At 38.7% G+C, this 14,540-nt stretch overlaps 1 protein-coding gene across 2 annotated transcripts in view; it reads right to left on the bottom strand.

Annotated features, from left to right (window-relative positions):
• LOC139971241 (autophagy-related protein 2 homolog A-like) overlaps positions 1–12,862 on the bottom strand; it is a 37,439-nt gene extending 24,577 nt beyond the window's left edge. For both annotated transcript variants that reach the window (XM_071977533.1, XM_071977534.1), the window contains exons 1-15: positions 12,570–12,862; positions 10,283–10,463; positions 9,765–9,920; positions 9,099–9,201; positions 8,225–8,639; positions 7,391–7,487; positions 7,009–7,200; positions 6,311–6,442; positions 5,045–5,149; positions 3,887–4,175; positions 2,774–2,942; positions 2,287–2,367; positions 1,637–1,825; positions 1,137–1,240; positions 189–355 (exon numbers count right to left, since the gene is read on the bottom strand). In XM_071977533.1, the coding sequence (XP_071833634.1) occupies positions 189–355; positions 1,137–1,240; positions 1,637–1,825; positions 2,287–2,367; positions 2,774–2,942; positions 3,887–4,175; positions 5,045–5,149; positions 6,311–6,442; positions 7,009–7,200; positions 7,391–7,487; positions 8,225–8,639; positions 9,099–9,201; positions 9,765–9,920; positions 10,283–10,463; positions 12,570–12,737 (2,548 nt within the window). In that variant the 5' untranslated portion in view covers positions 12,738–12,862. The remainder of the gene's footprint in view (positions 1–188; positions 356–1,136; positions 1,241–1,636; positions 1,826–2,286; positions 2,368–2,773; positions 2,943–3,886; positions 4,176–5,044; positions 5,150–6,310; positions 6,443–7,008; positions 7,201–7,390; positions 7,488–8,224; positions 8,640–9,098; positions 9,202–9,764; positions 9,921–10,282; positions 10,464–12,569) is intronic.
• Positions 12,863–14,540: the final 1,678 nt, after the last annotated feature.

Below are 14,540 nucleotides of genomic sequence, written 5' to 3'. Positions count from 1 at the left end.
AAAATTTGGAACCATATACCAACAATAAACCTCTCCTTCTGCACTATATCACTGAATGTCCTCCCCCATTTACTCCCCCCCCCCAATTACCATAAGTACCACCAATTCCGCCTCAACTCTTCACCACAAAGACTATCTCCTTTCCACTGTTTGCCCAAGTAAAGGTGATATCAGGTGACATGGTTTACCATTTATTTCTCTGGCCTGAATGATTAACTCTTGCTGGTTGGATTTGCTATCTCCTAGCACGGTCTTGACTTCTAGATCTTCAAAGAAAGTGTGTAGTATTTCGGGTCGTACTGATCGCGTGAACCAAGCGATGTCACTCAAATCTCTAAGGTCTGGCACGGGAAATCTTTGGCGATAAAACAAAGTACAAAGGAAACTGTATTATGGGATACCTCGGTTAATATTAGTTTCTGTCTTTGTGCATCAAACAATGAGGAGGAGGAGACCCCACCTGTGCTGTGCCTTATAATGTTAAATCTATCTCCGTGCATTTCAAAAGTTTATAGCAATTTCTAGAGATATGTAACCAGATTCCACTCGATACCTCTTTAAGTTCACTCAAAATCTGTTAGTCCTTTGTTCTGTAGATACACACATGAAGTATTTTCTTCTCACCTGAAAACAGTGTGACCAACTGATGATTATACAAAACAGTTAAATCAAATAATACCTCCTGCCCTGACTCCAATATGCAAAGTAGGTTAGACGAGTACACATGCTATGACATTATTTTAGCAGATCTATCCAAATGTGCTTGTGTTACTTGAGCATGCTGTTTACAGGACTTAAACACGATGACACTAATTTCCCAGGAAAAAACTTGCTTAAAGTTCATGTGCATTTTACATCGTTTGACATTGTTAACTTTCTAACAGAACGGGTTGCTTTATTCAACGGGCCAGTCTACAGTCGTTTAGCCATGTGAATAGAAAATCCAAAATAAAAATTCGAATTTTCCTCCAAAGGGGTATTAATTGTTAAACACAAAACTTTTCCAACTGCAAAACATGAACTTTGAACGAATAAAATTTTTTTCTTTTTTTAGTATCCTGCGAATAATTTCAGTCTCTGCAGCAACAGTGTACAAAAAACAAAATATAAAACCCAAGAAAAGCAAATATCGGTACCTGAAAGGGAAATGAGCCAGTGGACAAGTCATACAGACTGAAATCTTGTGTTCAGGACCTTGAGGACCTTCATCAAGGGCTTGATTGAATACAGCCTGTCTGGACTGAAAATAAAATGACTGAAGTTGTAGCATAAATTCCAGTATCGAAACAAAAACTACATGATACTTAAAAGAAACTCCTAGACAGTAACTGCATCATGATATCTCTAAGTTTTCCTTAAATTCCAAAATGTCTTCAAAAGTAAACACAAATTTAGTTTTCATATTTGTCACGATAGAACTTTGTAGGTTGACATCTGAACATGACAGCTTTTTCATGATATAAAAAGTTTAAGGAAACAGCAACTTTTTGAAACACTCAAAACAATTATTTGTTAGTTTAAGCTTTAATAATTTTGAGTTTAGGTTCTAGAATAAACTCGAGCAATCGCTGAAACTAGAACAGGAAACAAACTTTGAAAGAATCGAAAACGAAACATGCAGTTATATAGTGCTCACCATTTTACCGTGTATCGAGTGGAAAGACTTGTAAATGTTTTGGCCACTGTTGATGTCAAATGCATAGACTTGTTGTGGGTGAAGCAAACAGTAGAGTCGATCCACTAGCGAAATATCTATTTCGCTGCTCAGTGGACCGATGTTGATGTTGACAGTCGATTCAAGCTTTTTCCTTCTATGTTGCCCTCCCTGGTAAATCAAATCAAAAGTAACAGGGAATAGTTATAGACAAACTCTGCAATTAAATATGTATTGCCTAGAACGACACAAACTATTTGTTTTTCCTCACAAATATCTCTCATACAGGCATGGTACTCGAGTCATGTATTTGCGAAAAAAGCATGTAATCTAGCAACTAGAGTATTAAAGGCAGTTAGTTGTAATATATCGATTACCATACAATTAATACTGTGGTTCCTTAGTTTGTCACAACCAATCTCTTAAAAGTCTTTTTTCAAAACAGAGAATAACTGTTTGCCTAACCGCACAGGAGGGGGAAATATCTAAAAATGTAATCTACATAAGAATGTGAAAACAAAAGAAGATAAAGGTGTCATTATATGTAATGGCTGCAAGTTTTAAGGGACAAAGAAGACTTTTATTACTTGTTTTTAAACTCTCGCCTTGGTTTGCTTTTTTCATAGTCTTACCTGCGCATGAAGATTCCAGATCACCTTGATGCAAGGCTCTTCAGTCCCTTTCGGTTTGTTCTTGTTATCAAAGGTTAAGATCTGTGCGAAGGAATATTTGTAGAAATTCATAGAAAACAGCACAGACTGTAACAATTTTCTACATAAGTTCTACTTCAAGTAGCTTCTTTACATGCGTAGGTAATGAACAAATCATTAGCATCAATCGCCATAAATAACCATGTCCTTCTGAATATGAAAACCTTACCGTTTAAAATGAAACCAAAAAAGCTAATAGCCATGGGATATTACAGCTTACCACTTTTAAACCCTCAGAATGTATTTTGCAATTTACAAGAACTCATAAAAAAATTTGAACCAATGCACATGCAACTGAGTAAAACAATTGTGGTTTGTTCCGTATGTTTAAAGTTGCAGGAGTTGACCAATCTTCAGTGCCCCACCCCTTCCCCTATTCCTGTATAAACGTTGTTACTGGGCTCAATACCTCGATACATTCATCGCACTGAGTGTGCCTGGACTCTCTACTACTCCTCTCCCGATGCATCAAGCACTCTTCGACAACGGCTGTGTTTATCGACAGGTCAAAATCACTATCCACATGTTTGCTGCCACTTCTTCTTACACATTGGAGTTTTATTGGAGCACATATCAACCTGAAGAAATGTAAAATTTGAGATAAAAAAAAAAAAAAAAAAAAAACTTGGCACATTACTATGTGAATATAAATGTAAAGTGTCAACTGGCTATATCTGAGGCTAAACAATAACACAAAGAGAATGGAAAGTGAAAAGTTAGGGACTAAGGAAGTAACTTCAAAACTTCCTTCACTTATTTCAACCTTAATAATCAAAACAGCTTAAATATTTGAATCAGGACTTTGGTGCTTAATATTTGAATGGGGATGTGGTTCCAACTAAATTTGACTGAGGCTTTATAGTTTCCGGAAAAACTGAAGTGGAAGACTTTGGCGGAACGATAACATGAGTAGAAAGCGAAAATGAAAAGAGTAAACGAAGGTGCCATTATCTCATCAAAGAACTCGTATAGATAGCAACTTGACGCCTTAGTCTCATAACTAAAGAACTAAACAACTTGACAGATACCGTACTAGATATAAATTACGTTACCTGCCTTCTTGACTTCTAAAATACAGACATATACAGATACTATAGCACAGGGTTGTCCAACCTTTTGCAGAGGAGGGCCACATGGAATGATTATGATGAAGGAGGGGGCCGCATGAAACCCTACGCTCGATTTTTCGATTTTTTGCCCGAAGCCCAAGGCAACAAAATGTGAGCACTGCGCGCGGAGCGCACTGATTTATTTTCCTTCCTGATAAAACAGATGAATAAAGTTCAGCCGCCCCCCCCCCTACGCTGAGAGAGTGTCACACAAACTGACCTGTATGCAGTTTTTTGGACCCAGAAGGTTCGAATGATTGATTATATAGCTTCAAATTGTTATCAATAAATCTGCTCACTAAAATTTCGCACCGTATAGAGCATCTCTGGCGGGCCGGACGCAACCCTGCGGCGGGCCGGACTATGGCCCGCGGGCCGTAAGTTGGACAACCCTGCTATAGCACATGTTGTACCTTATATGGTCAAAAGGACAGGCCTTTGTAAATCTATCCCTCCAACTATTTTTATTGTCATTTTGACCAAAGCCAAGTTTTCCAATGTTTTGAAAAAAGTCTTCAGCCCTCTGTTTTAGAATATCTCCTTCCTCTTGAGATCCTCGGGGTAATGCCTCTCTTCCTCCGGCCAGGCTCTGAGAGAAGAGACTGGTCTTGGTAGGGTCATTGTGCAGCAAGGTGATGGACAGGCTACGACACTGAAATTTGTATCTGGTCACTTCTTCAACTAGTTGTTCAAGACCAGGAGCTGCTTATTTTATTGGGGAAAAAGAAGAAAGAAGACAAAAGAATTATTTTGCCATGCCATATTTTTTAACTACAAATGAACGTTGTAACATAATGATTTATTCATTCATACATTCAATAGGTCTACATTGAGCTTGCTAGGTTTAAAGTAAAGGCATAGATTAGGACACTATATTTCTATAATTTTTCATAAGTGCAGTCAAATTTTACAAAACAATTTTAAGTAAGTAAAACATTATTGATCCATAAAAGGAAATTTAGGACTGTGTTGTTTTTAGGTTCATGGCGGTCTTCCTTACTGATGAGTGTGAGCCATTCAATATAATTGATTTTAGAAAGGAATTCATCATTCACAACTGCTGGACTGGGAGGGTCATTTTGGAAATAATGCCTGGCATTATTGCAATGGAATATAAAATAAGCCATAATGAAATAAAAAAAGAGCATAATTTCCTATATCTGATCACTTTCTCAAAGATAATACACACTGCAGAGTTGTTTTTGCTTAATAGGAATATTGCACCGGTGTCATTTACTGGAAGAATTACCTGCTTCACATAACGAAACATGGTAATGACTCTCATGGCTAATTAATATTCAAATTGCATGAATCTACACTTGTTCTGTTTGAGTCACCAAATAAAAGCATCTGGAGTGGTATAAATAACAAAATCTGTGCAAACTGACTAATAAAAAAATGATTCTTGCTGTGATAATATTTTTTTTGGTGGGGGAAGGGAAAGGATTGGTGGCCAGTGAGGGGATTACATGAATCCTTTTTATTTTCACTGTTTTATGATAAAAAAAAACACAGGAAAGTAAAAATTGTTGCGGAAACAAACAGCAATTAAGTAATTCTCCATGACTTACCTTTTCTGTGCTTTGAATGTCTATGTGGTCGACTGGTATAGTCCTTTGAGTAAGATTGGCTGTAACCTAACGGTACTGTCGACAAGGTGCTTAGAGTGGAGGTACCTGCAACAAAAAGTTAAATTTAGCATGTCAGATTATGGTTGTTTTATATCCTATGGGAACAGTATTCAAATCAGTTAGGAGTGAATAAACCGTGTGTGCACTGATTCATATCCCACTAGGGCCACTGACTGTTTTTGCTCTTACAATTTACAGAAGTACATTAGTTTGTGGCTGTAGTGTCATGGCTGATGAGAAGGCTAGCTAGCAGATTTAAGGTGTTTGGCTCTAATTTATCTGTTCCTAGAAGTCTCTACCCCAGCTGTGTTAGAGCTTACAGAGATAAAGTATAGAGCACTAGTTCCCAACAAAGCATGGTTGCGATGAAAGGTTGTATGCGACCTATTCCCGGTGGGTCGCACACTTTTTCTGGAATATGGTTTACTAACTGGTGAACTACCAGTGAGTCGATTTAATATTTACACGTAGCACAAATATGCAGCATTCTTAGCCCTCAAGGTCGAAACTTGTGGTTGTGTTATTTGAGATCTGTCTTTAATATTATCGAGGTTGATTGTCAGTTTACTGACACTACACACTACATTACACACTACTACAGTACACACGCACTAGATTAGAACCAATGAAAGATCGAGTCACAAATCTGAGACAGGAGAAGTGTGTTGCCAGAAAAACAGTTTGGGAAGGCTGGTATAGAGACCTGTTATTCAAACTGGGGGAGGGGAGGTGGGGGGGGATGGCGACCTCTTTAGGGTTGCCAAGATATTTTGGAGGGTCGATAACAGTTTCGGAAAAAAAAGATGGCTCACATTTGGGAAAGAAAAGGGGGAAAGTTGTTTAACATAACATCATCCACAACATTGCCGCTGGAGGGTTGCCAAGGTAATCAAGGTGAAAATTGGGGTCACCGTTCAAAATTGTTTGAATACCAGAGGTCTAGAGGTTAGGTTCTAGATCTGTTGGCTTGTGTGAGGCCTTCTGTTTTTTTTCAAGTAGGGCTAACTTGCAAATGGAAGACACTCCAGGAATCTCTTAATCAGTAACGAGTTTTACTTATCCTGCTAGGATCCTGCTAGGATCGAAACGTCAGGCCAACTTACTTTCACACATTCTCTTACACAGGCTCTCTAGTGGATAAGCAGTTTGCTAACAGTTTTATTTTAATTTTGAGTTTGACTTATGTCAGTATCTGCTTTGACTCACCGGTTTGATTTGTATCAACAGATGCAGTGCTCATTGTGCTGGTGTAGGAGGATTCCATATCATTGGTCAATCTGTAAGAGGATGAGGATGAAGAAGCTCTGCCTCTAGACATGGAGTAAAATATGTCATCCTCTGGAAAAACAAGAAAACCGCAAACGTTGAGCTACGCGATGGTTTTGAAACGTACAGACTAACGCATTATATAGTCTTGGTAACGGTGGAATTGAAAGTTAGAGGAAATACATCAAACCATTTTACTGACTTATCTATCTACATGAAAGAAATAACCTTACATGGTTTAACCAACCATACCTTTTTCACAAACTGATTTTTTAATTGCTTGAAGAAGGGACCTTTTCTGTTTATGTTAACTTTCTATCCTAACCCAATTGAGCTATATTCTAAGCTTTCCAAGAAAGATGTACACCGTCACATATTTTCAAATAACCAACAGTGACGAGAGAGATTCCAGCATCTTGACAGTGGTTTCAGGATTTATGCTTCTCTCCACCTCCCACCCCCTCATCCTCCCTCAAAAGCTCATCATCAGCCGAGAATCAAACTTCCATACGAAAACTTCTTGCAGGCCATATTTTCCATTGCAAAGTAACCAGAACATTTCTAAAATATTCACCAAGCTCTACATAATACATATCATGAACATTAGTCATAACAGCAATACTCCTGACCAGACTCACCACAGGATTGCGCAAGAGGTTCAATATCATCATCTGAGAGGACCCCTGGATCCCTCATCCTATCAGTTGGGTACATCTCGGTGCCCCTCAATATCATCTCTTGTTGAAGTGTGCCCTCTATCCTCTCAAAATCCTCGTGCACCATCGGTTTATTTCGCTGCATGCCTGCGGCTGAGTTGTCATTACTAATAGCTGGAAGAGATGATTATTATTAACAATTATATCATATGACAATATATCATGTCAAATGGCAAAATGTACTCTTAACAAACCTAAAAAGAAAAACATCAGATTCTGGATGCAATCTAAATACACCTTTAATCTCTAATTTTTGTAATATTTAGTAGCAAGATGAGATCCACCATTAGTTGAGGATATCTACCTGGTGACAAGTATCCCTGGACGAGCTCCATGAGAAGGTGGACTTGTTTAGGAGAGAAAAACAGGTTCATTGATCCTGTCATCAAATCCACTTCAGCCTGGGTGTAAATGAAAACAAAGAAATAATAATTTACCTAATTCTTAGAGAAGGTTGTCCAACGGAAATTTTCAATGATGTTTTCTGGTTGTTCCTCGGACAACTAGGTTATAATTGTTGATATGTCCTAATAGCAAATTTGGTATATCTGAGAGTATGTAGCAAAACAACAAAGAATTACCAATAGGTACACTGTAGGAGAGATTTGCAGGTGTGGTGAACAGAATACCAGTTTTGGGCCAGTAAAAGTCCCCTTGGGGTGGACCATAGCACTACCACTGTTTATTGTTTTCATTTCACTATCTCCAAAATGATGGCGGGTGATACCATTTTATATAATTTTACCAATTTGGGAGTATGGCCGATTTAGTTACAGTTCACTCTGAATTTGATTTCAACAATTAGTCGTCCGCTGGACAACCTTGCAAACTTGACTTTGGTGGTGCAAACAGAAATTTGGTCATCTCAGACAAACATGTGCCCTCTTGTCATAGATCAACCTGAAAGAAGATTTGCCTTTCAGTCCAAAACAGCCCAACCAGCTGGTAAAAAGTGTTCTTAACTAACAACAATGAAACTTAAATTAAACAAGTATATACATATGTAAAATAAGTACAAATCTTGGTACATCAGCTATTAAAAGCAATGTTGGTCTAAGCCTTGGTTTGATATTCGTGCTTGAAAGGAAAAAAAATCAAAATCTATCGGCCATGTGTGATTGGACATATTGACACTCACTTTAGCTCCAGGGACTTGATCGTTCTGCTTAATTTTCACTGTTAGCTCCATTTTGCCAGCAAATTCTCCAACCAGTGATAGAGTCAGGTATCCTTTACTTTGGTCTGAAGAGTTAGGATGTGATGAAGGGATACCGCTGTGAGGGGGAGGCATCTCAGGGGAGGACGGGGAACCATGGAAGTTCCTCAAGATGTGAACCGGTGGTGAATTCATCGACAGATCTTGGTAGCCGCCCGGCGAGAAATCATTCTGGGATCTGGATTCTTCGGGAAATTCCTCAAAGTGTAAGCTGACACCCATCATTTGGAAATGTTTCTTGATGAATGGTGCCGGCTCGAATAACCTTTGACCCGTGTCCACACTACTGCCGTCTGTGCGTGGAGTCTCCTGACTGAGTTCATCGTAGTACTGAAGTCTGTAATGGAGGGTAGTTAGTAGTTGGTCAACCAGTGAGTGGTTTGCACAAAATGTGTACACACTAAAGACAATTGTAACACTATTCTACAACAATTAATTATAAGTATTAAATTGGCAGTACTCCTACCTTCTTTAAACATTTTACTCTAAAAAAAAAAATTGGGTGTTACAAAATGTTACACTCAAGTTGGTGCAAAATGCACAGTATAAAAGGATACACTGTGTTTTCACTACCAACGTGACTTCCCTTCCAAATTTGCATGGCTTCCATAGAAGCCATCAATTTCACTGACCATGGTCAACTTTGGATACCACAACTGCATCTGCCCCCCCCTCCCTCCACCCCACCGCATCCTGGCTTCTCTCCCACATGTAGGGCACCAATATATATTAAATATCCCACCTTTCATGTGACAAACTGAACTATAATTCAACTCTTTGACACTAAACCACTTACACTTCAATCTGCATCTCCAAGGCCACACCTCGAGTTGCATTTTCTGGAACATGCTCGAATCGTATGACAGTGTCTCTCAATGTAACTTGAATTCTTGTCAGCACTGAAAAAATTCCAAGATGAGCAGACATTTATTTGACAGAAGAAATTGCATCTCTATTAGCCAATTTGGGACATCTTCTGGAAGCTGTAGCTGATCCAACAGATCATACACACTGGCTAACTTATGCAATTCACAGATTACGCATACACAATCAAAAATAATCTGAAAATAGTATGTAGAGAAAAGACCTTTCCTACTGTGGAAAAGTGTTTCCCTAATGCATCAAACAAAATATCCTTACTGCATCAAGGGGGTTGTTTATGTTCTCCACTGACTGATGTAAAACAGAGAGGTCTGTCCTGGGTTTTCTTGGTATGCCCCATTTGACACTTCTTACAGCAGTGTGAAAATAATACTTGAACTTCCATCTTAAGCTTTGGTACGTACAGTACAGATAAACAAGTAAACAGACACACGCAGGAATACTTGTCAACAATCTGAAGACTAATTGCTATCCTATTTATGGCATAATCTATGTAGAAGCACCTTTGCAAGGGGGGACCCCCCCCCCCAATATATCACCTAACGATAGAGAAAATCTTAACATCAAACAGCAACCTTACCTGAGTCGATCGTTTGAGCCAGTAATTCAGGACCTTCAAATGGCTGACTCTCTACAGCCCTTTGTTCCCCAACAGATGGTTCTTGTTTCAAACAATCTTGAGCAAGCATCATGCTGCTGGTCATACTAACACTGTTCCACATGGACTCAGCAAGCCCTAAATCGGGACAACAATGTGAGGGAATACAGTAATTCTGTTAGACATCATATACAGTTTCCACTTTTGCCTAAAATTTTCTCTAAACTTTTTTACCTACAGTATTGTTGTTCACTGAAAAATCAAGGATAGTATCAGAAATGTCAAACAAAATATTAACACTACTCATGAAAGATTTTTAACATACATTAATCCAGAAAATTCTTAAGGTAATACCTTTATAATGGATACATACATTACAAAGATGTGAGATGAATCCACCCACCTGCCAACATGCCACTTTACTTAGAAATTATTGTTTTACATGTATGTTTATGACAAAATTTTAGAAGACTTAAAAGAGTTAATTAGAAATGTTGTACCTCCAAAGTCTTCTTCATTTTCTCTGTACTTGGGTTGAAGGATTAGCTCTAGACCTTTTATTTCCACCTTGCTGTTCTCTGTGAGAAGCATCGACCAAGGTACTGACACAGAGATGCTCCCAACATTTCCACCTCTCAGCTCTACAGGTGCCCCAGCTACATTTAAGTTTTCATTAATGGCCTAGGAGAACAAAGCATGGGCGTCAGCAGGTTTCAGAAAGTGAGGGGGACACTATACTATCTAAGCGGAGCGCCACCATTGGTTGGCGCGTAGCGTACCAGAAAATTTTGGGTACATAAGACCCCCTAGATCGCAGGAGACGGCCTTCCTGAGTCGTTTTTAGTTACATCAGAACCAGATCTGTGAGGAGAAATTTTGTCTCACAAAACTAAATTCCGACAGAAAGTACTGGTAGAAAGATGCCGTTCTGACACCAAGGGAGACGAATTACACAGCGTCCATCTCAAACGAAATATTGAAAAAGTGGCGCCTTCACCTCCGGGATGAGTGGAGTGGTATATATAATACATGCATGTAGGTGCGAGACGTCAGTTGTTATGTGCCCAGGTACTTTAATAATAATAATCAGAAAAAGGCACCGCGCGCAGAGCGTGTGTAGCGCCTAGCCTCAACAATAAAGATCTACCATATCCGGCGAATACATGTAGCCTTAATTACTTAACCCCTACACCCCTATTCGTCCGTCCAGTCCAAGGGACTGGAGGTAGTGATATGAACATAGTAACTCATCACCACCTACCTGTATGGCTTACCTAATCCCTTGGAACCCATACAAACAACATGTGTGCAAGATTCAATACACTTTCGAATGGTCTCCCCCCCCCCCCCCCCGAACGAATTAAATGGGCAGATTTAGGATATTGGGAGAATGGGAGATATATGGCGGTGCAAGTGATAGATAGCAGGGGCCCAGGGAGTCCAGATTTCTTGACCTTAAATAGAAAATCGCGCATATGCATGTGATTTTTTTTTAATAACTACTCTGAAAAGTGGGTGGGACAAATGATATGATATCCCCTCCACTTTTGAAAGTGGGGGGACATGTCCCCCCCGTCCCCCACCTGTTGACGCCCATGGAACAAAGATAAATAAAATAAAGAAATATCTTGCCAGATGACAAAAAAAAAGCTGCTTGGATATGAATGTTTGATCAATTTATGTGCACTAACAGTACTTAGTCAGAATTTCCAAGGTTAATCAATCATAAGAGAAAACCTACATTTTTTCTTTTTTAAATTTAGTTTAAACTGCACATGCATGATGCATCCATGAGTGAATCAAGTACTTCCCCCGAATGATGAGGATTGACCTTGCAATGTGATGTAATTTGCAAAAGTAACAATTTCAGGTGAGAGTAACAACCCTCTTTATGTTACAGTACTACACAAAACACACTGTATAAATGTAATTCGTAAGGAGTAAACTTAATACACATTTATCAATATGAGATAAATATCTAGTGATCCTTTTTCTTGGTAAAATCAACCACTGCTTATTTATATTAAGTAACTCTAATTTTCAGAAATTTTTATTTTGAGAACAACACAACAACATTGTGGGAGTTTAACAAAAGTGAAAAAGTCCACTGTGCCTCTAAATATTCTGGGTGAAGGCGCAGTCACCCCAGAGGATCAAAACTATATTGATAATATAATGTTGGCTAAATGTATGGAGAATACTTGCTTTTATTTTGAGAATAACCCAACATTATATGGGAGTTTTCATAAACGTGACCTAATCCGCTGTATGTGCCGTAACAAACTATTTTGATAATGTAATGTTGGCTGCAGGTACAAAGAATATTACACATATAATGTTCGAGTCTACTGAGCCTCCATGCTGGTGTGGAGGTGCATAAGCATTCGTGAAAGTACAAAGTTTGTTTTACTCCGGCAGTGGTCACATGGTATATACCATACTTCCAGTCGTTATGGGACGTTTTTGTGCTTCTTAATAACAGCATAGAGTACACTAATATGCATGCATCATTGGTAAAGGTTGCGACATCATAATTCATATAGCTTGAATAACCCGAAAAGGAACTTCAGATCATTCACTGAGCTGAAACCAGTTCTACAGTTTTGGAGCCACTCATTCCATTTCAAAGCTGTACAATATTCACTGTACATTAGTGTAGTCAATATACTTAACAGCAATATGTGCACGATTCAATAAGTGAATTGATCAAACCTAACGTTAGGCTACACTCATCGAGTACGGGAGTAATGCCTACTTGGGCTAACCCTTCATAACGTTGCTACATACCCACACGTCAAGTTTGACATCTGTGACTGTACCAGTGCCACTGTACAAATCTACACTGAGTTGATCGAGGGTAAGTTTCTCTTCAAGGAAATTTCCAACATAATGCTGTAAAATATATCTACATGCTTTTTTCTTAATGTACTCGGGCCAAGGAAAGTGCCAAGGCATTTTGATGTTCGACGAGCCTTTCAAAACCCTCAATAATCTTGTCGTTCTTCACGGTGTACCATCGTCTTATTCTTCATTTTATGTTTTTGTCATTCTCGTAAAAACGATGGCGCACTCTGTAAACATTGCATAGAATGCTAGAATCAGCCGTTTTAATCACGCGTTGGGATAGGATGTACCAAACTATGAAGGAACCCCATAGAAGGGGTGGTAAAACATTCCGTCGAACTGTATTCATAACGGTGAGTCTGGAGTTTATGGAACACCAAAAGGCCCGCAGGTGGCGTTGCTACCCTAAATAGGAGATGCTACTACCCTACACTCGAGGTGCTACTACCGTAAACAGGAGGTGCTACTACTCTAAACAGAAGGTGCTATTACTCTAAACAGAAGGTGCCAGTGTGACAGGGAATAGTGTCCGGGCGTCTCACGGACACTATTCCACGGGAATTGTGTCCGTAGGACAACTTTCTCGGGGGGAATTGTGTCCGGCGGACAGTATTATCTGTCCGGACGGACACTATTAACTAGGAAAAAACGTCCGTGTGTGGTGATTTTCTGTCCGCGCGGACAGGATGAGAGAATAGCACGGATAAATGTGTCCTACAAGCTCTTCTGCATGGAAACGTAGTGCAAAAACATCAGGACTGCAAGGCTTCTTTGGAGTACGCCTTTTCATCTTAATTGCATTTCTTAATGGCAGGATTTATAGAGGAACTTTAGACCAATTTCACTACATGATGAACGGCTGAAATATATGGTCATTAATGATTTCTTGCATGATACTATTTGGACAGACACAAATGAATGGAAATATCAATTTAATTTGAAATTTATTGCAAATTTAATTCTCCTTCATGTTCTCTGCTGCATAAGATAAATACATTTCTATAAAATGACAAAAGTGCTGCAAGACTCGTGCAACATCCTACGTCTATTGTGACATAGAACAACTGTATCTGTTTCTTTATTTTTAGTACAAGCTGTTTCAAATACTTTGTTTTATAAAAAATCATCCGATTTCCCTTCTACTTTTAATACTAATGCTTGACAACCATTGACAATAACAGATAGCCTCACATCTAGTAACTTTTGAAATCTTGGGGATCTCAAGACAAAATGACATTCAAATGGAAAAAAGGTTACATAAATCAAAGTAAACCATGCTTTGGCGTCCACAGTTGTAGCCTAGCAGTATTTGTTGGTCAGGCAATCAATTCAAGGTAGACTACTGTTAATCCAATTATCGACAGGCTGTGAATGTGAACTATGGTGAAAATACTTGGGAATTCCTTTTCATGTGATATATTTTAAGATTGGGCAATGCCTAGCTGGTTGGTAATGGTACTTGGGAAGCAATATAAAATCATATGGTATATACTGGAGCAGAGGGTTTGTGTAAGGTGTTTTCGTGTGTTCATGACATGTCAACGATCGAATCATGATATAATGCCTGCACAGTCAGGCAGTGCATTATTCATTAGAAGGTATTTCCAAACGAATATCTCACCATGCACAACTGGTATTGATAAACACCAAAAACGTTTATTGCTACGATGTATTGTTAATGGACATAAAGGCCTCTAAGCTATATCATTTATTTTCAACAAAAATCAGCTGAAAGTATGTTGCATTGGCTTCAAATATGCCAGATACTAAAATATGGTCACCTATGGTCAAAATTATTAAACTGTTTTTGTACCACCTGTAGGAAATTTACCTCACTGGGTCATTCTGTCCTTTTGCATGTTCTTTTAAAATGTCTGAGAAAAATTTGGAGATTATAAAGACCTCAAGGAAAGT

This window comes from Apostichopus japonicus, chromosome 8 (genome assembly GCF_037975245.1).
Source record: "Apostichopus japonicus isolate 1M-3 chromosome 8, ASM3797524v1, whole genome shotgun sequence".
Lineage (NCBI taxonomy): Eukaryota > Metazoa > Echinodermata > Holothuroidea > Aspidochirotida > Stichopodidae > Apostichopus > Apostichopus japonicus.
The sequence above is the reverse complement of the archived record's forward strand: the minus strand, read 5'-3'. Positions and strand labels throughout refer to the sequence as shown.